Consider the following 22,967-nt stretch of genomic DNA (forward strand, 5'->3'; position numbering starts at 1 on the left):
TTGTTACCCCTTGCGGCCCTTGTCAACTAACCCATGAACAGGATTCCTTTACCTCAATCCCCAGACGTACCAGGCCAAATCGTTCTTCCATATTCGTTGCTCTGGATCAGATCATTCATTCAATTCTCAAAAGTTATACAACGGTATTTCAATACAATCTTGTTCATCCAAATATTCAACCTTCTCAAGCCGCATTTCATTGAAAAACCTCCTATACACACACCCCACACCCACATTAAAATCCAATCCCAGCAGTACCACCAGGTCTCTGAGCGAGACATCTCTGAACACTCAATTCGAACGGTGTCTTCCCAGCGAAACCACCTTTCTTAATCGTCAAACCATCTTTCAACCTCATACTCAATCCATCTACTCCATCCCCTCCGAGTCCACCGGGTCCTACTCCAAGTGGGAAAGCAGAAGATGAATAACTTCTATTCATAGTTCCTGGTCGTCCGATCCCTCCTCCTCCTGTTACATTTCGATTCTGTTGGCTGCTATCACCATCTTTACCTAATTCTTTCAACGTTTTGACTAAACTTTCATGTGATTCTCTATAATCTCCATTTGTCAACCCTACTTTCAACTTTCCTTCATTCAAATCTTGTTGAATATCTGGATCTCTCATGTTCATCTCCCACCTGGGTCTAGTAGCCTTTTTCGTGTTGGGTAAGAAACGAGATATCAAATAAACCGTTTCGGGTATGTTCGCGTGTCCCAACGAGTTGTGGTATAACGTAGGATCGGTTGTAGATGGCATACGAGATGCTAAACTAGCAGCTTCCAGTGCGGTCTTCCTTCTTCCCCCTGTACCAGATGTCGATCGCGCAGGGGAGGATAGAGTCGCTGTTGCCGGTGTAGCTAAAGGAGCGAATATCGACCGAATCGATTTTTGAGATGATATACTATCTTTTCTCGAATGCGATTGACTCTGACTTTGGTTTTGAATTTTGCCCGATCTAGGTGTACTTTCCTCAGGGATGGGTCCATCCCATCCGCGTCCTTTGGCCATCTCGTAGCTTATCTGAGGTTGAGGCACAGGAGGCTGATGCATCGACGGGACCCTCTGTCGCTTATCGTCCTTTGTAGGTGAACCGAACATACTTCCAGGTCGGGATGTAGCGGTAGTTGCATGAGTTCTGTATCCCGTCGGTGAATTTAGTGGATGAGGTGGTGCTCTGAGGGATTGGATAGATCGTAGGGAACTGTTGGAATAGCGATGTCGGAGTTGTGGGTGTTGCTGAGAAGCTTGACGTGATCGTGTCGATCCTTGAGGTTGTGATTGTGGCTGAGAGGCATTCCTTTGACGTTGAGACTCTGGTTGATCTTGTTGAGCCTCATTGTGATCAGGTCCTTGAGCGTTGGAAGAAGGCATCTGAGGGAAAGGGTACGAAGGTGAAGTGGAGATGGCCTCCGCATCGTTCGCTTGAGGAAGTCCACTACCCTCTGTTGATCTAAGTCTACTCGATACTTCAGGTCTAGCTGATTTTGATCTATCTTTCGATGCACCCCTCCCGCCCTCTCTGTCTGAAGAAGGGTATCTCCTAGAATCCGACGACGTGGTGGGCTCCATACTGATTGGACCTACTAGCGACTTAGCCGAGGTGTTCCGTCTGATCGGATGAGGAGTCACTATCGGATGTGGATCTTGGACGGGTAATTCTGCTGCTACTTGTGGATCAGGAGGTTGGATTGCACCTGCAAATCCAGTTGTTCGTTGAGTGAGAGCAGGTGGATGGGGAGCTTCTGAAGGTGATTCCCTCAAATCTCCATTCAGGACTCCTTTACCATGTGAGACTGTCTGACGCTGCTGTTGCTGTTGAGGTTCTGCAGAAGTATCACTGACTGTTCTTCTCATATTTGAACTTGCAGTTTGAGCTTGTGTTTCCTTATTTCTGGATTTCCCCTTCTTGGATTTCTCAGGTGATATTTCTAATTGATCTTCACCTGATTCCCATCCTTCTTCAGCTTCGTCAACTTCGTCTCCATCCTCCCCATTCTCTCTCAACACCTGCACGGACTCTTCGGATCTCCTCGTAGATCCTCTCCTCGCTTTGGGTCGAGTAGATTTGGAGGTCGTTGTCCCGTGGGAATCGTGAGATGTAGTGGAGGTGATTGAGGTAGTTCGAGATAAACGGGGGAGATGGGTATCTGAGCGGGAATTTTTGGGTAGTGGGCGCTGTATATCAAAAACAAGAGTGTCAGAACTGACATCTCAGTTTATCGGTTTTGGAAAAACAATGATAGGACAGTAAAAGCTATATCAGGTTGCACTCGCATATCACTCACCTTTTCTTTCTTTTTCTTCACCAGCGCATCAGTCGTATCCAACGCATGCATCGCCAAACCCGCCGCCAACGCCCTACGTCCATGTTCACCCTCGCTAGATCTCCTATTGCCCGTATGCGCATGATGACCATGTCCATGTCCATGGGAATGAGCAGCGTGCGTCGAAGGTCGTCGTTTGGCATGTACAGATGGTCTACGATTGGTTGCGTGAGAGCTACCCCCGCCTGCAGCTGAGGTGGAAGGGGCAGTTGTTTTGACGGATGTGGGCGATATCAGCGTGGTAGCTGATGATAGTGACATGGTATGTAGTTGTGCAAGATATCTATCGATGTGCACGATGAGGTTTGAGAGTGTCGAGATAGGCAGGAAGATTGGTTCAAGCTAGGTTCGGTGCTGGTGGATGGATGCAATGGCATGAATGCCATCAGATCTGTCAAGAACCTGTCACGTGATCACATGACACAAGCGATTGGGTTTGGAGCTGCTCGACACTCAACAGCATCACGAGAGATGATGGGTAGCCTTCACAACAGTATCATACTAATAGATCCTGTAGCTACTCGTCGTTAACATTCCCTTTTCTGCCTTGCATATATATCTAGACTTGACAGGATGATTCTGCTCATCCCTTCCACACGGCATGCATATGGTAGATAGATCTCAGAAAGCTGCTCATTTTACGTAACTACACGCGTGGATGGTATACACGTCAGTGTGTACAGCTTTATTTAACACCTCCACTTATGAACCCAAGATCATGCTCGATGGGATGATCTCACTCATTCTGACAACTTGCAAGCTATCACCAACTTAACACTGTCCACTCTTGAGCATACATCAGCACAATCACAACAGCAGGCAGAGTAGCTTCTAAACAGCATCGGAAGATAGAACAGAGTCGAAGCACGATTATATCTAAGACCCCTCTCACACTCACATTCGCTAATCAAACGGCAGTCGTACGAATATGGAACAATTAATGAGGATGATGCAAAGTGGACGAGCGGGTATGGGAGGACCCACACCGCAGGGAGAAACCATAGTGGCTGATAAGTGGGTCAAAAATCTGCTTCGCTATATAGTATGAAGTTGTCCTGACTGATACGTGTGATTCATAGTGGAGAAACGGTCCATATCTCAGCTTTAGCATTGCTCAAGGTGAGTAGACCATCTCAGCTTGTGCGGGTTTCGAGGAGCTGCAGCTGATCATCCTTGACGCGGTACTATAGATGCTTAAACACGGTCGAGCGGGTGTACCCATGGAAGTTATGGGTTTGATGCTGGGTGAATTCGTCGATGATTATACCGTAAGTCATCAAGCTACATTCCCTGCACCTCAGTGGTTCAGCAGCTAAGTCAATCATATACGTATGTGCTATATAGATATCCTGTGTAGACGTATTCGCCATGCCTCAGTCCGGTACCACAGTAACAGTAGAATCGGTAGATCACGTTTTTCAGACTAAGATGTTGGATATGTTAAAACAGACTGGAAGGTGGGTCTGAACGTGTTCTCTTCTGTGCAAGGAAGGTACCTACATCACCCTCGAGTAGTTCATGCTGATATATCCTGCTCTTCGGATAGACCTGAAATGGTAGTAGGATGGTATCATTCGCATCCAGGCTTTGGCTGTTGGTTGTCCAGTGTGGATATAAACACTCAACAGGTTAGTCTGAACGTTTCCACTCATCTCAAGCGTACTTGTAGCTGATATGCGTGTTCGTGCATAGTCATTCGAACAACTTCATCCTCGAGCTGTAGCAGTTGTGATTGATCCGATCCAGTCCGTGAGAGGAAAAGTGGTGATAGATGCTTTCCGATCAATAAATCCCGCTTCGATGGCAACAGGCCAGGAATCAAGACAGACAACAAGTAATATCGGTCATCTGAATAAACCTAGTATTCAAGCTTTGATTCATGGTTTGAACAGACATTATTACAGTGAGTTGAAGACCCCTACACACCTTGACATTTTCATGGGATTTACTCCTATGCTTTGACTCTGGATAATATCTGGGTCAAAATGGAATTCAAATCTCTTTCGTCATCAAGCTGATTCTCATACTATGAATTAGGCTTAGCAATCGATTACAAAAAGACAGAAGCTGAACAGGGAATGTTATTGAACCTGCACAAGAGGGGATGGACAGAAGGCTTGAAATTGAGAGATTTCGAAGAAATGAAACAAGGTAATAAGCAAGCTGTTGATGTGAGTCCACCTTCTTTGGATTCAGCATATTCTCGCATCATGTTCTCACTTCATTGAGTCGCCGACCGGACTGACCCTCTTCGTTGTTATCTTGGTAGGAAATGTTAAAATTGGCTACATCATACACCAAATCCGTCCAGGAGGAATCAACCATGACTCCCGAACAACTGAAAACCCGACATGTCGGTAAATTAGATCCCAAGAGACATTTGGCGGAGGCCGCGGAGAAAGCCATGGGAGAACAGGTCACTCAGAGCTTGGCGATGGGTGTTCTGGCTGAGCTGTAGTTTTTTAACCGTGAAGTTGAAGGTTGAGAAATGACTAGCATGGTATGAAATAACAAGATGTATAGATATATAGCATGTCAATGTGCAAGCATTTCAGAAGTGATGTCTTGCTTGTCATCGAGTAGTGGATACTAATGTTCCGGTGCATTGGCTTGGAAGCTCAGAGATGAAGAATACAACATAGGATATAGAGACTATATAAACACGACCAAAAATATTAACAACGCAAAGACCATCAAAACTTCCTTTCGCTTCACTTCACTTCACTTCCCTTCATACCCTATCGTATCTTACACAAGAGTACCTGAACTTCGACTAACTTCTACAATGAGTCAAAGAAGCACCACAGAACTGAGCGATAAACACATATAGAATGAGCTATGTAGTTATACAGAGTCGTGTCCGTCAGCCAATGATCCAATATGACCTCATGTTATATCGTATTTCGGTCATTTGACTCACAACGAATACGAATCCAGTCAAAGCTGTGATCCTGACATTCTTCCACCACTGTTGTCGCCTTACGTTCCTTGCTCCTCTCCTAAATGCGTATGCCTGTCCAGCGAGGGTGTCCGTCTTATCTACCAAAAGATCTAGACGCTCGCCTCGCTGGAGGATCGAATCGATATTCTGAACCATGATGTCTTTGCTATATCCAACGCAATGATAGGTGTCAGCTATATCCTTTGTTTTTCTCTTGTGAATCGGGGAGTACAAGGGAAGATGTATAAAGTGGAAGAAGAAGAAGACATGAAGATTCTGATTTCTACCCACACATTATTTAAATCGCTTTGAGCTTGTCTAAGAGGATCGGCAGGAGGTGAAGTCGTATATTGATGCATCAATTTAGCCAATTCGTTCTCGAAATCACCCAAGGAATGCGACGAGGCTGACACGATCTCGTCGGAGGAGTATGAAGCGGTGAACTGTGTTATCCAAGATGGAATTAGTGTCAGTTAAGTGATCTCGTTTATAGTCTGCGATTACTTCTGGTCTGATCATTCCCGAGACGATTGGATGATCCGTTCTGATTTTCTGTGGGGTCCATTCTGACCAGTGGCCAGATACAGCTGATACAGCACAATTGAACGGATGGACAACTCACCCTTCTTTCTACCTCAGCCAAAAACGCAAAAGGCATTCTCCTCCCTACTGAATCATCAGCCATCACCAGGTAGATCACTCCGTTGGAAGATACATAATGGATCAATCGATCTTGCCAAACGTCTAATCCAACCGTAAGACTCTGGTCAGCATCGGTGCCAATACCCGGAGAGGGTTACTGGTAGCGGATGCGTGGGAGGGCAGGCGATAAAGAAAGTTAGACTGACAGGTCAATTTAGAGTTGTTTGGCGGTATCTTCGACAAGATCGTAGTCTGGGCGGCTGAGAGTATATAAGCAAGTCAGTACGTTATCTCTTGCCGACAGAGTCTGTTGCAGTGGAGAGCTCGATCATGGTCAAGAGGGATTGACGGAGTTGGATCAATCCCCCGACTTACCAGGTTTCAGTTCCGCTGTCCCGTTAGCATGTTCAGCCAGTACGATTGTCCCCCTAGCTACGAGTGCGTGGATCAATGACATGGTGACTAGTGAATAGGGTTGGCTAGTGGATGGTAGGAGATGAAAGAGAGGTCTTGATAAAATGGAATGTTATCAGATGTGTTCACTGATCGCCATTAGCTTCAGCATGAGCATGATTGAGAGTAACCGGTGACCGAGAAAGGAGTGAGTGCCCGATAATGCCACGTCATGAGATGAGATGATACAGTATGTAGTACGCGTCTAACCTTTCGATAATTCACCTGACCCTACCGACCGTTGTCCTACAAATGAAAATAACAGTGTAAAGTGGATGGATCACAGGAACATTACTTACCACTTGATCATTATCCGTCTACATCATGTGTCCACCCTCCGTGCTTCATCATTGATCACGACCTCGCTATCATAGCTCACCCTCATCGACATCGACAGGACAGAGGCGAAGGATTAAACGACTGTAACCAAAAATATCGTTCTATCGCAGCACGGCACGATGGACACCCCCAACACACGATCAAGGAGGAAACGTGAGCTCGAGAACAGTTCACAGGAGGATGGACTGAGGGTAGCTTGGGTACATGATTCTCAACTTAGGAAAGCGGTCTTGCAAGCCACTGAGGACGGTAAGTCAGCCAAATCACTTGGATGTAAACAACTCTCTTTGCCCTTTGAGAGAGCTTGGATCGGCTGATTGGTCCTGATCTAATCACAATCACATCACTTTCGTGTCAAGAGCTGACGATATCTGTCTTTATAGACGTTATAACACCCCCAACACCCACACAGAGACCTCGACCAATCTCCTCCCTCCTCAAGTCATCATCTTCATCATCCACATCCGAGCCATCCAAATCAAATAAACCACCACGTAAAAGACCATGTAGGGGTCATCGATCTCTACCTACCTCGATCCAAAAACCAACATCAAGCTCTACCGACACTGGGGAAAGTTCAGAATCAGGATCGAATAGTCTACCAAACATGTCGATCTTATCCACTTCGACCAGTACGAATTCAGAGAAGACGAGGTTGGATTATCTCTTAGATAGGTTTTCCTTATTATCTTCGCCTATGGATGAAGATAAGACAAACAACAGTAGTAAGAAAAGTTATATGGATGTGGAAACTCCAAGTAGGAATTTACGTCCTAGAAATACGACAAGTATGAAGGATAGACCGATGATGATTACTTCTACACCTTTGAAGAACAGGAATGGAAGTACCTTTACCTCTAATTCTACCTCGTATGTCGGTTCCCATATTAAGGCAAATCCCAAATCAAAGTCAAATCCGAATATCGAGCCTGTACCTATCCCACTTATCCACCAGTCGAAGACTGTCGATATACCACATCCTAATGTGCCCCAGGATAAAGGAAAAGGGATATTTACTTCCAAACCACCTTCCACTACTACTCTTACTACCCATCGTAATCCACTCTCACCCGTCAAAGGAACAGCACCCCGTATAGGTCTAGGATCTCAACACAAGCCGAAATCGACAAACCCAAGTACTACCACTACGATAACTTCCAATAGGACTGGAGGATGGACTAGAACGAATAGCGGTAAAGCATTCAGAACACCATTTTTGGATCCCACTTCCACTGGAGGTGTTCGATCATCGCCTAGGAAACAAGTTTCAAATGGTGTCGGACCAGTAAGAGGTCCATCGGTGATACCTACTACTTTTACCAAGTCAAATCATACGTTGCCACGACCGAACATATCGGTCAGTCCAAACAAACGTCCACGTCCAGTGAATCCCCGTTCAAATACCTCTACCTCAGAGTCGTCCTCACTCAAATCATCTTTACCGCCCACTCCACCTGTCTTACCGGTCGAAGTGGGATTCAAGAATTACGATGTAGGAGAGAACGATCCTGAAGATACCAGTTTCGATTCGTTTGATGGGATTTTTGCGGGGGGTGGGGAGGAGATTGAAAGGTTGTTAAGGAGTGTTGATGGGTCTGCGTGATTGACAGTTCCGAACGGAATGGTCTGCCAGAGAGTCAGGGAAGGGGTAGAGGTCGTTTGGTATGCAAGGAAAGGAAGTGAGCGAGATATATGATGGATAGGATGATTTTGATCTGGGAAGATTTATCTTCGTATCGGAAGGATAAAGGAGACTTTTGTGTGTATGATATTGCATACCTTGTGCAATAGGATTCACATGACTCCGTCCCTTCTTGAATTTGTTTCTTGTTAGACTTCCCATTGTTTTGAATCTTTCTCTCTCTTTCGATTCCCCCAGGCAGTATTATGATGTATGTATTTTACAGTTTACTTCTGATTTTATCGTTTCCATCCCCTCTGTTGAGTATAATACTTTTTCTGTTTTAGTTTCTGTTGGAATATGCATGTTGTTGAAGCTCTCTCATTCCAGCTCACTGATCTAACGTGGATTGCAATGTTGCATAGGACGAGGAATCTATGATAACTTACAAACAGCGCGACATCGTAATCATATTTCGAAGATAAAGTCTACAGGTAACTCGTATGTATACTACAACGTGTCAGAACTAGCTAAAGTTGGAAGAAGATGCTCGTGCTACCTATCGATCCATCCATGACATCGCTGAACTCCAACCCCACTCATCATTCCAATACCTGCCCACATAAACATCAGTCAGCTTTGGACCAGATTTCATCAACCTTGCAATCAATCAGAGGGAGAATTGAAGTCGAGATCGAAATACTTACCCTGCACCTATGAATCCACCTGCACCCTTCCATCTCGCTTGAGGCCCTACTATTGCCCAATCAGGAAGCTAGATCGTACCATGAGAACCAAAATTCATCAGTATTCATCATTCCACCGATCATGTTGTGCTTCAGAAAGTTGAAAAATAAAGAGAAGAAGGGGTTTCTACAATGAAACTTACCATTACACCCGTTCTGATAGGGAACAACCTAGCTGCCAATTCCAATCCTAAATCATCGTTCCCTGCTATGAGCATTGAAAGGGCTTTGACTGACGTAGGATGGGGATGTAGTGTGATTATGCCTGTATACAGAGTGTACCTGGTAGTAAGGTTCCTGATGGTCCACTTTAAATTGAAAGGTGACTTACCTGCACCACGATCGTACACCACTTTGTCTTCGACCAACATCACACCTTTTGTGGGGAATTTAACTGAACCACCATAAAATGAAAAAGACCAAAATCAGTTATACATTTATTTCTGGTATATGAATTGGAGCTAATACTCAGACTTACCAGGTATCTTTCCTTGCTTGATCATCCAATTAACAAACAGGTCCTCGTCAGGTCTACCAAGAACCACCAAATTACTTTCCCCTATCTGTCCTTTGGCAACTCTCAATAAACCCTCTCGATCATCTATAATCTCACTGTCCAACCTATGATAGACGTATAGATCATGTACTATCCTCTTAGCCACATTCGTCAATCTTGGCACATCCGGACAGATAACCACCATTGGACCGGCTGTTGAAAGTATTCTAATCATTGGTCCATATGCTCTAGGGGGCGTGAGTGGACCAATTATAATAGATTGAGCCCATTCTCCATTCTGCGAAGATTTAGTCAAAGTCTCTTTTTCTCCGGTATTTTGTGAAATCAATTCGATTTTCTTGATGTTCATCCCTCTGAGATCAAGTGGTTTAGCAGGATTACTATCCCTCCACTGTCTAGCATTAACATCTAACCTTCCTATCCTACCCGGTATATCCAATTCTACAATCCTGATACCAGCTCGTCCACCACTTTCCTGTGGGTTGACAGTGGTCAATGTGAATCCTTCCTTACGCTGTTCATCCCAGCTTTTCTTCTTTGGTATATTCTGGATGAATACCACCACATCTGTAGACTTGATCACATCATCCCACCAATGACCTTTTTTCTCTACTTCTAGATATTTCATCACACCGCCATCTTGCTTGCCTGCCCATGAGGAGAGGATGGAAAGGTATGAACGTGAATGGCGTGGCGGGACGTTATCGTCGTCTGAACCGTGAATCACCATAATAGGGATATTGACGAGGTTGGATAGGTAGAGGTCGTTGTTGTAAGGTGAGAGGGACGAAGTCAGTACACCCATCAATGCCGGATCCGCGTAATGTCTCGAAGTTCTGATCATTCCGATTAGCTGTCATCTTCAAAGATTAGTTGAAGCTCTACAATCAGCTCACTGCTCGGTATAGGGTACGTAGTCCTGTATCGTCAACCATCCAGAGGCAGCCACCACTATGTATCGCAGATGATCAGCGAGATGACCCGAATCCTCTGGATAAAGCAGGTAACTTACTACCAACGATCCTATCAGGATACCTAGCAGCAAGGTGCCAAGCTCCTTGTCCTCCATTCGAATGACCCATCAAGCTATATATCATCGTTAGTTCAACATAGCGCCAGATCAACCATGATGGAGGAGACGCACATAGTTTCATTAGACACCTCAATTCCAATCTTCTGGATAATCCTCCCGAAAGCTTCTCTAGCTGACCATACATCCTGCATACTACCTCCATGCCAATCCTCTCCCCACTCATTCCTACCGGTCGGTAAAACCACCCAATAGGCAGGTATAGAAGGAACAGCTTGAGGCATCATGGGCTCGGTTATGTCCACTCCTGCACCATGTAAGATCAGTAACACCGGCCGTAGCTGATTCGTCGCCGTTGATTTGTGAAATAAGTTGGAGTCTGGCGGTGGAACGATCATAGCGTGTGAGATTGAGGCGGGTATAACTGAAGTAGAAAATGTCGTCGACGATGACGATGAGAAAGTGATCCTAAAAGGTGGTATCTGATCGTTGTCTTTGAGATGAAAATGCTTGAACCGTGGATGCCAGATGTAGTCTTTCTCTTCACTCCCGACTTTGACTCTGAGTATAATTTTGATAGATTGTATATAGCTCGGTAATGCTTTACGCTGTTCCAGCTTGATTGATACCGGTCTTATCTGTCCTGATGTCACCCTTGCTACGCCAGGTAAGCTAAGTGACACGGCCGATCCAAAAGGGCTTTCTATACCAATAACTTCTATATCCTCATTCCCGTCCGGAACCCTTATTCCAACAGAGATCCAATCACCCATGAACCATCCATCTAACATATCTGGCATTTCCCCTAACCCATCTATCATCTCCATTTCCTTCACTCTATCAAGCTCAGCTACCACCTTGAGTCTTATGGTAGGAGGAACGGATGAACCGGGATCACCAAACATCCTAATTTCATAAATCGCTTTGACCAACAACGTATACCTTCCCGGTCCGAGGGACAGAGATCTAGCGAAGTTGGATGTTTTGGAAGTTGCCTCTCTTTGTCCAGTGGGTGTTTCAGAGAATGCATAGATATCGCCTGAATACCATTCTACTGGACCTGTATGCTCTGCATGGCCCACCGGGACGAAAGCGTATTCAACACCTTGAGTGACGTCTATCTTGATTGGTGTCTTTGATTGATCATGAATTTTGGGGACATGAAGGGAGGTACGAAGGATCGATTGGTATTGGAGTGATGACCATCCGTGGTCGGATCGAAGTTGGTTCCAACTATCCTATATTCAGCTAATCACACCTGTATTTCAGACGCATTAGAAACTCACTTGATTTCTGGATAGGATATATCCAACCATCCATCATCGCCCGTTTGGAACTTCTTCCAACCCACTCTTCCACCATTCCCCAGCTCACTAGGCCAACTCTCATCATCTTTATAAGGTCTAGAAGCGATATCAACATCTAGGTCAATCGAGGGATCAAGGAATGCTGAGAGTGGAGATCCTGTGAAAGGGTGTTCTCGCATCCCACTACGCCAAAGGTTATCACGTCAGTTGGTGAGCCCATGATATGTAATGGATCACGAAGGTCGCATACCTCGGGAATGGTCCTACAGCCTAAAGGTCAAAGTCAGTCAACGTCGTGAAATGCTTAAGCATTCTCAGATCACTCACCTCCCAGTCTGTACCTACGATCACGCTCTCATCATCGGAGTCCATGTTGGTCTATCTAAAACTTGACGATCATGTCAAATTCAGCATGGAAATCACCATTGAACATGCGAACAACGCAATCTTATCGTGTTATCGTTTGATCATTCTTCGGCAATCTCCAGTGTCCGAGCTCAGGTCATTACATTTCCGGCGGAACATCAAACCTTAAGCTGCTCACTTTCACTCTGCGGATATTCATCATGAACAAGCAAGTTAGAAACAGCTTGGACATCAATTCTCAGCCGAAAGCTTCACCAGTCTGAACAGCTCCTCACGCAACACCTCAATGGCTCATACAAAAGGCCATGATATCCTTCCACCACCCAATTGGCCAGAAGGTATCACCTACCTTACCAAACCCCGTCTATCTCCCACATTCCCTCCCCAGCTCATCCCCCTGGTATCCCCAAATGCCAACACAAATAGCAAAACATTCAATATCAGACCCATCAAACACCCCTCGAACGTACATATCAAATGTATAGATCAAGATGGACATCCAGCAAAGGGACAATGTGGACTATATGCTAAAAGCAAGATAAAAGGTGGTGAATTGATTATACCTTATATAGGTATGATCCATTCCACTATCATCCCTGATGATCTCGATCAAGTTCTACCGGAACCGGAGGATGAGGATGAGCATTCCTCAAGCGATTATGATTTATCTCTACTCCGCCTTTCATCTTCAGACATTCGAAATCCATTTCCTGGGATGCATGTTTCCATAGGGATCGACGCAGCCAAGATGGGCAATGCAGCTAGGTTCGTCAATGATTATCGAGGATTACCAGGTATCACAGGACCGAATGCAGAATTTAGGCTGGGGAGCGGAGAGAGTGGTGAATTGAGGATGGAAATCTGGAGTCTGAAGTGCGGGGTTGGGAAAGGTGAGGAGATCAGGGTTAGTTATGGTAAAGGATGGTGGGGTGCCAGGAAGGGATGATGAGTAGGTCGAAAAATTGGATATTCGAGAAACGTCACTTCACCCTCGTCCTGATCAATTTGATACGAATAGAAAGGCAATAATACATTCCAGTAGCGGTAAACATTCGATCGCACCGGCAAATCTGCCTAGCGGAGCATGGCAGTCGGATATACAACATACATGAGCTCCCCTCTATGGCAACATCAATTCAAATGAAGATAATCAATCTACGACCCAATCCATTCCCATTTCCAACCCATCATCTTCTCCTCACCCTGCCATTCAGGATCACTATAATCCGCCTTAGGGCATCTCTTCTTTCTGATCTGATAACTCTTATCCTGGTCTTTCTTCCTGTCCTTATCCAAGGTGAAACAAAAATACGAAGTGGTATATTGATCACCAGCTATATCCAGGCTCATGATCATCAGCAGGACGATTTGCCCAGTCGATCAAAAAGATTGGATCCACCTACATATCTGATGGACCGTACCTATACTGTCCTTTCCGAATATCCACCTAGCCCCATCGACCAAAAGCACTTTACGTTCTCGAGCGAATTTGGGCATCTTTGGATCTTCATTCTCTGATGATAGTGGTGGGAGTATAGGGAGGGAGGACAAGGCGTCTAAAGCAGGTTCGAGTACTATCAGTTGGACAGGAGGATCGCTGGGTGAAACCAACAGTTGGTCAGCACAGTGTTGTCTGGACGATTAAGGCGTGTTGCAGATTATCTGGATGAGTTGTGACGATTCATACGAGATAGCTTCAGGTATATGCAAAACGCATATGATCACTCACGACGGATGTAATGTATTCAGATGATCGACCGCAGCTCTAACAGCAGCCAGCAAACTCATATAATCTGGCACACAAACTCTGTAGCATTGCATAAGCTCGATCCACTTGTATCGCACATTGAATTATCGACGTACTCAGATCTGAATTTCCGCCCATTCTCTTGCTGTATGAGTACATGCTCATCCTCTCCCCCTGGCATACCTTCATCTTTGGGTGGAGGTTCATTCTCATCCAAATTCTGTTCACACATGAACATCCCGGCTATATCCCATAGTATCACGACTGAGGGTGTTGATTCGAGGTATTGCGGTTGAGCGGTCTTGTTGGATGTGGAGGAAAGTGGTAGACGGGAGTCAGATTCTGTCAAAAGGGTTAGTAGCAGCTGGAGGTGAGATGGAGTAGGACATGATCTAAACCCGAACGACAAATCTCAGTCACAAGCTATTTCCATACGAGGAAACGATGGTCCACATACCTGATATCAATCCTTTTCAATCTCTTCAGAACCTCCCACTTCCCCGAAACACTCCTAAAAGTATCTTCATCCTCTTCCTGTATACTATCTATGTAGTTCCATTTCGATCCAGTTATAATCAAAACTCTTTCTTTACTCCTCAGATCTATCGGTTGTACTTCATCATCCTTGATCTTCTCCTTTCCTTTGCTCTTAGGATCCTGGTCATTTGGCGGTTGTTGCAATGGCTCGTATGGTCTCTCATCGGCTAGTTTGAGGTGGTCCAGAGCTAGATGTATGGGTGAAGTGGGCGGTAAGGGACCTAAGATGTAGGATGGGGAAGGTAAATATGCTTGAGATGCTGGGTGTGACGAGGAGGAGGAAGACGAGCAGGGAGGGAGGAGAGATGATATTGGGATTGGGATTGGTGATGGGCGTGTTGACATGGCCACTCTAGTAAGCTATGGTTTCAGTGGGTCATCAGCTTAATTTGGATATGCTTTGTCATACCTGTATGACTGTCATCGATTGTAGGTTCAACAGGAGGAAGGTTCAAGTGAACATCCTCCACTTTGTAACATTGACTGGACTGGACGCCAAAGTGGAGGAAATCGTCAAGTGCAGATTTCCAAGTCACGATGATACAGAACAATCGACATTTATAAGAACCTTGCATATGCATGAGGACATAATCCCATAGCATACAAGCAATACAATCTAGTGGCAGCTGCTAGAATGAGTTGAATAGATTTCAGATGGTGACAATGTTGCTATACAACCACAACTGCTTCACGAGTCTACACCCTCTTCGGCACCCACTCTCCAAGCTCGACTGACTTTCCCTCCACATCTTATGCAATCCCATTTGTCTTCGTTATCTTGCTCTTCTTGATTTGTTGCTATTTCTTTCTCCTCCCCTTTCTGCTTGACTTCATCCTCCCTCTTCTTACTCTTTCTCCCATTCGCTTTGACCCTCTCATAATGGTTATACAGCTCTCCTCCAATACAGTAATAACACCATCTACATCCGCCCACACAATCCGTTTGAGAAGCTATGAAGATTCTATTATCCTCTTTATCGTCTTCATGCCCGAAGCCAGAACCATCTGCACCTTCGATGGGAGGTAAATTCAGGTTGGATCCAGTAGAAGAGGAAGATAGTGGTACGGGTTGAGTCGAGTTACGTGAGTAACATATCGCACAGGTCGATTTGGGTAAATTGCCATATATACCTTTAGGTTCGATCGGTCCGTTAGACGAGGAGGATGTAATAGGTATGGTAGTGTAATCTATGGTTTGAGGTGGGGAGAATATCGATTTCAGGTGTGAGAGTTGGGTCGAAGGATTGAGGAATGATGGAAGGGGTGGGAGAAGCGGTATAGAGAACATCAAGAATTCCTGTAAAATGATATAATATTAGTTATAACATTTGGAAGATCTATCGATATACTTACCGTAAAGGTACTCCAGACCAAATGTCTGTTCATGAATTCGTACGAGACCAATCTCGTCAAGTGCGATTGAGAAGGAACGAGTCTCAGTCGTAATAACCGCATAAGTAATGAAGGGTATCTTAGGGAGGTAAAGTGATCCAATATCAGCTTATCTCTATTTCTCATGTGGATATGGGTGCAAGACTGACTTTCCATCCCATAAGAACCCTAGCCAGCCGATCAACTCCCAAATCTTACTTATACTCTCCAACCTTCCCAAGACCTTCCAGAACTTCTTACGGTAATCGTGATTAGGTAGATCAGACCATTGATTCGATAATCCATAATTCTTCAGGCGATTGATCAGGTAGCATGGAAAGATCGGTGGATGCAATAGTAGATATAATAGTAATAGTCGTTTCGTAGCTAGCAAACAGATAGATAGATCAGCTTTGTTTATCTTCGAGAGAGGATAAGTAAATGAACATACGATTACTCGTCCTATCAGATATCATCTGGAGATTCTGTAACTTCGCTCCTGGAGATGCTCTGATACTAGACCATATTCCATATTTGAATATTACAAGTCTGATGACAAGTTCTAATTCAGGTTTGAACCCATCCGAGAAAGATGACTATAACCCAACCGAGAATGATAAGCTTTAACATGATACGCTCTTGTACAGCAAAGCGTGGTGGGAAGCTCACCTTGAAATTTTTCAATGAGCTTGATAGCTTATCGCTCAACATTCCTACTAATGCACTGTCCAGATCCTCCGAATCGATCTGGTTCACCCTCAGTGCTCGACCCGGTATGGGGTTGGCAAGGGAGGATGATTCGGAGGGTGATTCTCCAGGGTAGATGATCCGGTTTGAGGCGGGCATTTCGATGGTTGATTTGCAGTTGGGAGATGCGGAGGAGGATAGGGTATTGAGAAGATGACAAGTAGCCTGACGACGAGCCCTTGGACAGGGCATAAGGCAGAAGATAGAAGATCAACAAGCAATGATTCAAGTACTTCTGCAACCCTTCAATAGATCACTGTCTTTATTTTCCGGTTAACCGGAACAACAATTCGACTTACGTAATATTGGCCAACTCGTCAACATCACACCAGCTCGCCGCTGTTGAGTTGTGACTTTGTGAAGGTCTAACTAAGATTAATTGACCTTGGGGCTTGAATCATCGATCGGTCGACATACTCTCAATCATCCATAAGGAGGTCTCCATGGACAGATGATTCCTTCTACATCGCTAGCTTACCTAGCCTTGTCCTATCTGGCACTGTCCTCTCCAGGTGTTCAGGCAATCTGGCCATTCAAGGAGAAGCGATTCAGAGACGAAGCGTTCATTGATGCTGGGTCATTGGGATTGGAAGATGTAAGAGGGAGGGTCATAGCTGCAGGGGATTGGGATGGTGATCAGAAGTGGGTATCTGGTTCTCTTTCTTTCCTGGCAATACATCGTATCGTCGCAACGGGCTTACATCTGGACTTGTTCATGGGTAGATTGGACTTGTTCACGCTGAGCCAGGATGGAAAGACTATTACAGTACAACTATGGGATAAAGGTGAGATCACCTTTACGGAGATAGACTTATGCCCAATGCAAGATCTGACGCATATCGTACTGTGTCTGATCCATAGACAAATTCACTTATATCCCCTCACATACCCTCACCCTCTCTTCGACGATATCTAACATAGTTCCAGGGGATTACGACCATGATGGGCACCTGGACTTACTGGTGATGTACGTACAAGAAGATGATGGGCATTGGTGGGAGAACAAGCAGGACAAATTGGGTATGGAAGTATTTCTAGGTGGTGGTGAACATGGTGGATTTCGTAAATTCCATTCTCCCTTTTACCCCATGTGTTCCCCTACTCTTCCACGTCACAAACGATCGAAGACCAAACTAATATGCTTGTACATTGTAGAGAAAACACCTTGGAAACTTGATTATTCCATACCCGCCCAACCTATAATATTCGATGCGGACAATTCCCTCCGACCTTCTCTGATCGGTTTAGCAGCTGTTGAAGAAGTGGAAGGAGGGGTGTTGCGAACTTGGTTAAATAACGGGACAGGATTCGCACTGTAAGTGTATCAAAAATGATTGATCAACGGATCGTGTGAGGATCCTCATCTGATCTTACTTGATCTTCGCACTCGCAGCGGTTCACCTCCCCTATCATCTCCCGACCAAGCATGTACTTTGGCAAATCCACACAGTAGTGCTTTTATAGATATCGACGGGGACTGCTTACCTGGTCAGCTACTTTTCGAATGTCCTCACCGGCAGGTTCAGCTAATCGGACTTGATTTTATGTAGACCTGGTATTGCATTGCTCAGAACCCAAATCAACCCATCATTCTATCCAGATATGGCTGAATCGCGGATCATCAGGATACGTACTTTCGAGATCATACGATTTACCTAGAGGAAGCGGACCGCTGTCTTTCGCAGATATGAGTAAGTCATCTTAGCTCTACACCACGCTCAATCAGTCTATTTCTGAATCGCCATTTGGCTGCTGCGAGTAGACCGAGATGGTTCGATAGATATCATTTTCCCGATATGTAAACAACATTCCAAATCTACAGGTTTAGGAACGGAATGCAATATTAACATAGCATATAACAAGCAAGTTCCCGTCTGTTCGACAGAAGGTTCCCAAATGACCAAAGAAGGGAAATTGAAATGTCGTGGATGGGGTGATCTCTGTCTGGCCGATGAAGAATTTCAATTCTCTTTTGATTCTTCTGACCCTGTAAGTTCACTTGTTATCAACCGTAGCTGCAAGAGTGTTTACAGGAACTTATCGTATATACCACTCTACCTCATTAGGATTTCTCATCGATACCATTATCGACTTTATTATCCCATGAAGAAGATGGAAATTCCCCAAGTGGAATCATGCTACATCCACCAAACCAGCCTGATATCCCATTACCACTCCGACCGGGAGATTATAATGTAGATGGGTTCCCGGATCTACTCCTGACGGTCCATACGAGTATCAAAGGTGGGAACGGTATACTGGGTAATAAGGAGGTCAATCAGGTGAAGATTCTGGTCAATACACCGTGTGGGAAGAATATACCGGGGTGCTCTGTGAAGGGTACGACAAGGGGTTTTAAAGTTGGAAGCGGGAAATCTTGGGCTGCGTTAGATGGGATATACGATGCGGAAGGTGCGAGCTGGATAGATATTGATGATGATGTGAGTCGAAATAATGCCTTGGTTTTAAGATAGAATGTTGCGATATGCTCATGAGACGATAAATACTGATCATCTATCTTATTTCACTCAGGGTTCATTGGATATCCTCGTTCAGCGATCTGGCGCACAGTCAGGACAGAAAGTAACGTTCATACAGAACAATTTCTATCACGATGCTTTCTTCCTCAAGGCACAAGGTAAGCTGCCTGAGGCTACTCCATTGAGATATGGTCAGCTGAAAGCTGGTGTGACTGAACAGTACTGAATGGAGCATGCGAAGGAAAATGCCAGCCTACAGACGGTGGAAAATCATATGGCGTAAGCTGATCCCTCCCGTTGAGAGCAAACAGGACAGCTGACTCGTGGTATAGCCTCTTGGTGTCAGTTACTCAGGTGCAGGCTACAAGTTTACAGTACTCGACACAACGGGTCATCGGGTTGCACAGCAAGGTAAGTCAGCCATCCATGGCGGGTTCCGGCACAAGATAGCTGATAAACTTCTTGCACAGTCGCCCAGCTACCTCAGACGGGGTATCATTCGTTAAATACACCGTATGCGTATTTCGGATTGGGAAGGACAAACAACTATGTCGAGGTGAGTGCTTCGATTCCCCTGGCAAACGAAAGAACAAGACCAAATATTGATATTTGACTTTTATGCTCAGAAACTCTTCATTGGTACTTCCCTGCCCACAGGAGAACATTTCACATATTTGGAATCTCTCATACCAAATTCACAGATTATTATCAATCCACCATACCCTGTCAGTTCAGAAGGAGATACCGATCGATCCTTGATATCAAGGTCAGAGCGTGCCTTGTTCAACGTATCGAAAAGGCAGCAGACGAGCATCGCACCAGTAAAGAACCGATCGAAAGAATGGAAATCGTCATTATACCTCAAACCGGGTGACTGGGTACCATGGGTGGGAGTCAGTGTATTTGGGACTACCGTGTTATTGGGATTAGTTGTACTATATTTGAACGAGAGGGAGAAAAAGGAAGATGAGAATGAGAGGAGAAGGAAATTACATTCTATCAATTTCCAAGCATTATAGAGGCTTGATCATACAAGATATGCATACGCGATAGGTTCCACTTGTACTGTATATGCCGCACTGTATCTCAGCAATGCTTAAGCTAGTATGACACGAGCCCCACGCCACGCTGCACGGATGTCTTGGATGAAACAGTGTCAATTACCCCTGATTCCGTCATTCCGTCATTTTAACAATTAATCCGAACCATGTGTGAAACATGGAACAAGTGTTACCAAAGATTTTTTACCTCGGGTTCAGATTAGTATGCGGGTAGAGTGATTTCGATGAAGCTAAAAATACGCGTCTACGAGAGTACGAGTATCTTTTTAAAGGTGGGTTCACTTGTCAGGTATGATATGCTATGGTTAGCAAAGATAAGCATTGAAATAAGGATGATATGTAAATGTTCTTCTTCTTCTTCTTCTTCTCTTTCTTTCGTTGCTTGACGCAATCATCGCTTGTTCTTGTTCTCTGTTCTCTGTTCGCTGGTCGCACGGATCCCTTTCAACGAACACAACACAAACGGACTTAGCTGAGCTTTGTTCACCTGTTCATCTGGCACCTTTGGCCCAAGCGTTTCATCGAACAAAGGCACACACACGACCACACGATCACCTTCTACTCGAGTACCTGGTTGAACCAAGCTTAGCAGTGAGTCCGTCCTGTCTTATTGTTACGATCACACTGATATATTCAGCGCATATCTGATCATATCATATCCCACCCTTATATATCTATCCATATATCATCCCCCATCCTCAACATCGTCATCGATACTGACCTCACTTTTCTCTTCGTAGCGAGCAGTACCGCCATAAACGTCAAGGGTTGATCCCATCGATAGTCAATATCAATTCACGTTCTTTACGCTCACAAAGCCATACACACTCTTTCAACTCGGTCCAGTCCAATCAACGAAAAAACTCACAAACGAATCGACGAATCACCCAAACCGATCTCTTTTGACTTGACTCTCACGCTTTACATCTCAACAACATGCGAGTCTCTCAGCTGTGCTTTGCCCTCGTTGCGTCTGTGATATCTGTAAATGCTCATATTGCTTTATGGGATGAAGGGATGTATGGGTGGGTTGAGTCATTCGCACAGACCATATGGTTCTACGTCGATATGGTACCCATACTGATAATGCTTTTAATCCACTTAGATGGGATCCTAATGACCCTAATCAATCTGAACCTGTCCTCCCATTGATGCATCTCCCATTCAACGAATGGTGGTTCCACGGGTACATCGACAAACCCCCTGCCGACGGAAAGATCATGAACCTCCCTTCTGGCGGGACATACCACGGTCAAGTAGCTTGCAACAAGGCTCTGACAAGCTATGGTCAAAATGCGGATCAACAAACAGGTATCTACGCTTGTGATGGGGATGGTGCAACCGGTGGAATAGGTGCGATGCATACTTCAGATCAATGGGCTTCATCTGATCCAAAGGACGTGAAAGGATGTGGAATTGCCATAGCTTATGAGAGCGATGTCAAGAAGATCCAACCTGAAGATTTCACTGTAATTTCGGTCAATTATACCTGTCCATGGTTCAAACATGTCGATTTCCAAATTCCCTCTGATCTCCCACCGTGCCCCGAGGGAGGTTGTCATTGTATGTGGGGATGGATCCATGCCGCAGATGCTGGAAGTGAACAAAATTATTTCCTGGGGTACAGATGTAATATCACTGATGCAACTGGTATAACTCCTTTACCGTCTCGTAAGCCAATCATCATCGTCATGATGATAATGATACCTTACTGATCATCAATGAACCTTAGCTAAAACCGCAAACAAGTGTAATTACCCTACGGACACTTCCAACTGTACTGTGGGTGCTAAACAACCTCATTATTGGTATCAGGCAGAAAGGAATAATAATCCCCAAGGAGAATACGACCCTCCTTTCTGTGAGTTGGCTTCTTTTGATAAAAGAATCTTGTAGGCAATGTCTCTTGAAGTTGATACTGATTGTTTATTCATTGACTGATTTAGACAACAACGAATATGGATTTATCAATGGTGCTCAAACCGACTTGTTTGCCGCCGTCGGTGGAAACGAATCAGCTACAACTTCAACTTCGGCTTCGGCTTCTTCAGTATCAGCTTCTGCCTCTTCCGCTTCTTCGGTCGCAGCGTCAGGTGCCTTTGGTGATTCGCAACCCTCTACTACCGTGGCTACTTCTTCCGAGTCCACCACTTCCACCTCAGTCTCACAAGAAGGTACCATTCAGACTACTGTGACTGTACAAACCACTATGACCCGATCAGCCAGTATCGCCGCTCAAGTGGCTATCGCAACATCCGATCCTTCGCCTGCTACGTCCTCCTCAGCTGCTACTTCATCGGCAACGTCTTCCGCTACAGCTACTGCCGGTAGCGGGAAGACATGTTCGGTCCAAAAGAAGAAAAGACACTTGGAGAGATTGATTAATTCCCCAGATTTGATCAAGAAGCATCTGGAAAGAAGGGAAAGGAGGAAAGAGAGATTGAGAAAGAGAAGGATCGAAAGTGGAGTGAAGATTGCTAAGATGGTTTGAGATGTATTTGACGTTATCTAGCGTGGTGGAGAATTGGAGGAAATGAAGGACGAAATACTTTCTGTGAAAGTTCTCATGAATAAATGAATATCGAATATCACATACGATGTAGTTACGGTCGGGATCCCCCCAAGTATATGTTAGGTTTATATCGTATCATATCTCATAGGTAAAATATCTTTTTGGACTGGTACCATTGCTGTATGTTAACCTTTTGGGAACTGTTCGATATGGGAACATTCT

General features: G+C 44.9%; 10 protein-coding genes across 10 annotated transcripts; 5 read left to right on the forward strand and 5 right to left on the reverse strand.

The window, feature by feature from the left end:
• Positions 1-235: 235 nt before the first annotated feature.
• Positions 236-2,589, reverse strand: L199_005893 (uncharacterized protein; the record flags this gene model as incomplete). The annotated part of the gene is made up of 2 exons (XM_064891595.1): positions 236-2,179; positions 2,290-2,589. The coding sequence occupies 2 exons, from the start codon at positions 2,587-2,589 to the stop codon at positions 236-238; spliced, it is 2,244 nt and encodes a 747-aa protein (XP_064747667.1).
• Positions 2,590-3,256: 667 nt separating this feature from the next.
• Positions 3,257-4,786, forward strand: L199_005894 (uncharacterized protein; the record flags this gene model as incomplete). Its single annotated transcript, XM_064891596.1, has 8 exons — positions 3,257-3,342; positions 3,408-3,447; positions 3,519-3,596; positions 3,673-3,785; positions 3,875-3,956; positions 4,021-4,231; positions 4,366-4,499; positions 4,598-4,786. The coding sequence occupies 8 exons, from the start codon at positions 3,257-3,259 to the stop codon at positions 4,784-4,786; spliced, it is 933 nt and encodes a 310-aa protein (XP_064747668.1).
• Positions 4,787-5,101: 315 nt separating this feature from the next.
• On the reverse strand, positions 5,102-6,368 carry L199_005895 (uncharacterized protein; the record flags this gene model as incomplete). Its single annotated transcript, XM_064891597.1, has 6 exons — positions 5,102-5,164; positions 5,249-5,435; positions 5,561-5,712; positions 5,892-6,013; positions 6,118-6,171; positions 6,287-6,368. 6 exons carry the CDS (start codon positions 6,366-6,368, stop codon positions 5,102-5,104), a joined length of 660 nt encoding a protein of 219 aa, XP_064747669.1.
• Positions 6,369-6,822: 454 nt separating this feature from the next.
• On the forward strand, positions 6,823-8,306 carry L199_005896 (uncharacterized protein; the record flags this gene model as incomplete). Its single annotated transcript, XM_064891598.1, has 2 exons — positions 6,823-6,952; positions 7,087-8,306. The coding sequence occupies 2 exons, from the start codon at positions 6,823-6,825 to the stop codon at positions 8,304-8,306; spliced, it is 1,350 nt and encodes a 449-aa protein (XP_064747670.1).
• A 577-nt stretch (positions 8,307-8,883) lies between these two features.
• On the reverse strand, positions 8,884-12,296 carry L199_005897 (uncharacterized protein; the record flags this gene model as incomplete). Its single annotated transcript, XM_064891599.1, has 11 exons — positions 8,884-8,938; positions 9,032-9,099; positions 9,214-9,335; positions 9,402-9,464; positions 9,549-10,423; positions 10,484-10,538; positions 10,600-10,673; positions 10,732-11,850; positions 11,904-12,107; positions 12,175-12,194; positions 12,252-12,296. The coding sequence occupies 11 exons, from the start codon at positions 12,294-12,296 to the stop codon at positions 8,884-8,886; spliced, it is 2,700 nt and encodes an 899-aa protein (XP_064747671.1).
• Positions 12,297-12,576: 280 nt separating this feature from the next.
• On the forward strand, positions 12,577-13,236 carry L199_005898 (uncharacterized protein; the record flags this gene model as incomplete). The annotated part of the gene is made up of 1 exon (XM_064891600.1): positions 12,577-13,236. The coding sequence occupies one exon, from the start codon at positions 12,577-12,579 to the stop codon at positions 13,234-13,236; it is 660 nt and encodes a 219-aa protein (XP_064747672.1).
• Positions 13,237-13,445: 209 nt separating this feature from the next.
• L199_005899 (uncharacterized protein) lies at positions 13,446-14,919 on the reverse strand (the record flags this gene model as incomplete). The annotated part of the gene is made up of 5 exons (XM_064891601.1): positions 13,446-13,624; positions 13,694-13,887; positions 14,020-14,097; positions 14,154-14,429; positions 14,495-14,919. The coding sequence occupies 5 exons, from the start codon at positions 14,917-14,919 to the stop codon at positions 13,446-13,448; spliced, it is 1,152 nt and encodes a 383-aa protein (XP_064747673.1).
• A 343-nt stretch (positions 14,920-15,262) lies between these two features.
• Positions 15,263-16,791, reverse strand: L199_005900 (uncharacterized protein; the record flags this gene model as incomplete). Its single annotated transcript, XM_064891602.1, has 5 exons — positions 15,263-15,871; positions 15,928-16,045; positions 16,116-16,332; positions 16,397-16,541; positions 16,615-16,791. The coding sequence occupies 5 exons, from the start codon at positions 16,789-16,791 to the stop codon at positions 15,263-15,265; spliced, it is 1,266 nt and encodes a 421-aa protein (XP_064747674.1).
• A 352-nt stretch (positions 16,792-17,143) lies between these two features.
• Positions 17,144-20,191, forward strand: L199_005901 (uncharacterized protein; the record flags this gene model as incomplete). Its single annotated transcript, XM_064891603.1, has 13 exons — positions 17,144-17,334; positions 17,416-17,477; positions 17,554-17,754; positions 17,848-18,007; positions 18,086-18,180; positions 18,243-18,383; positions 18,455-18,681; positions 18,759-19,133; positions 19,225-19,330; positions 19,393-19,451; positions 19,505-19,583; positions 19,643-19,728; positions 19,799-20,191. 13 exons carry the CDS (start codon positions 17,144-17,146, stop codon positions 20,189-20,191), a joined length of 2,175 nt encoding a protein of 724 aa, XP_064747675.1.
• A 978-nt stretch (positions 20,192-21,169) lies between these two features.
• L199_005902 (uncharacterized protein) lies at positions 21,170-22,724 on the forward strand (the record flags this gene model as incomplete). Its single annotated transcript, XM_064891604.1, has 4 exons — positions 21,170-21,258; positions 21,339-21,904; positions 21,966-22,094; positions 22,180-22,724. 4 exons carry the CDS (start codon positions 21,170-21,172, stop codon positions 22,722-22,724), a joined length of 1,329 nt encoding a protein of 442 aa, XP_064747676.1.
• Positions 22,725-22,967: the final 243 nt, after the last annotated feature.

Source organism: Kwoniella botswanensis, chromosome 1 (genome assembly GCF_036426115.1).
Source record: "Kwoniella botswanensis chromosome 1, complete sequence".
Classification (NCBI taxonomy): Eukaryota; Fungi; Basidiomycota; class Tremellomycetes; order Tremellales; family Cryptococcaceae; genus Kwoniella; species Kwoniella botswanensis.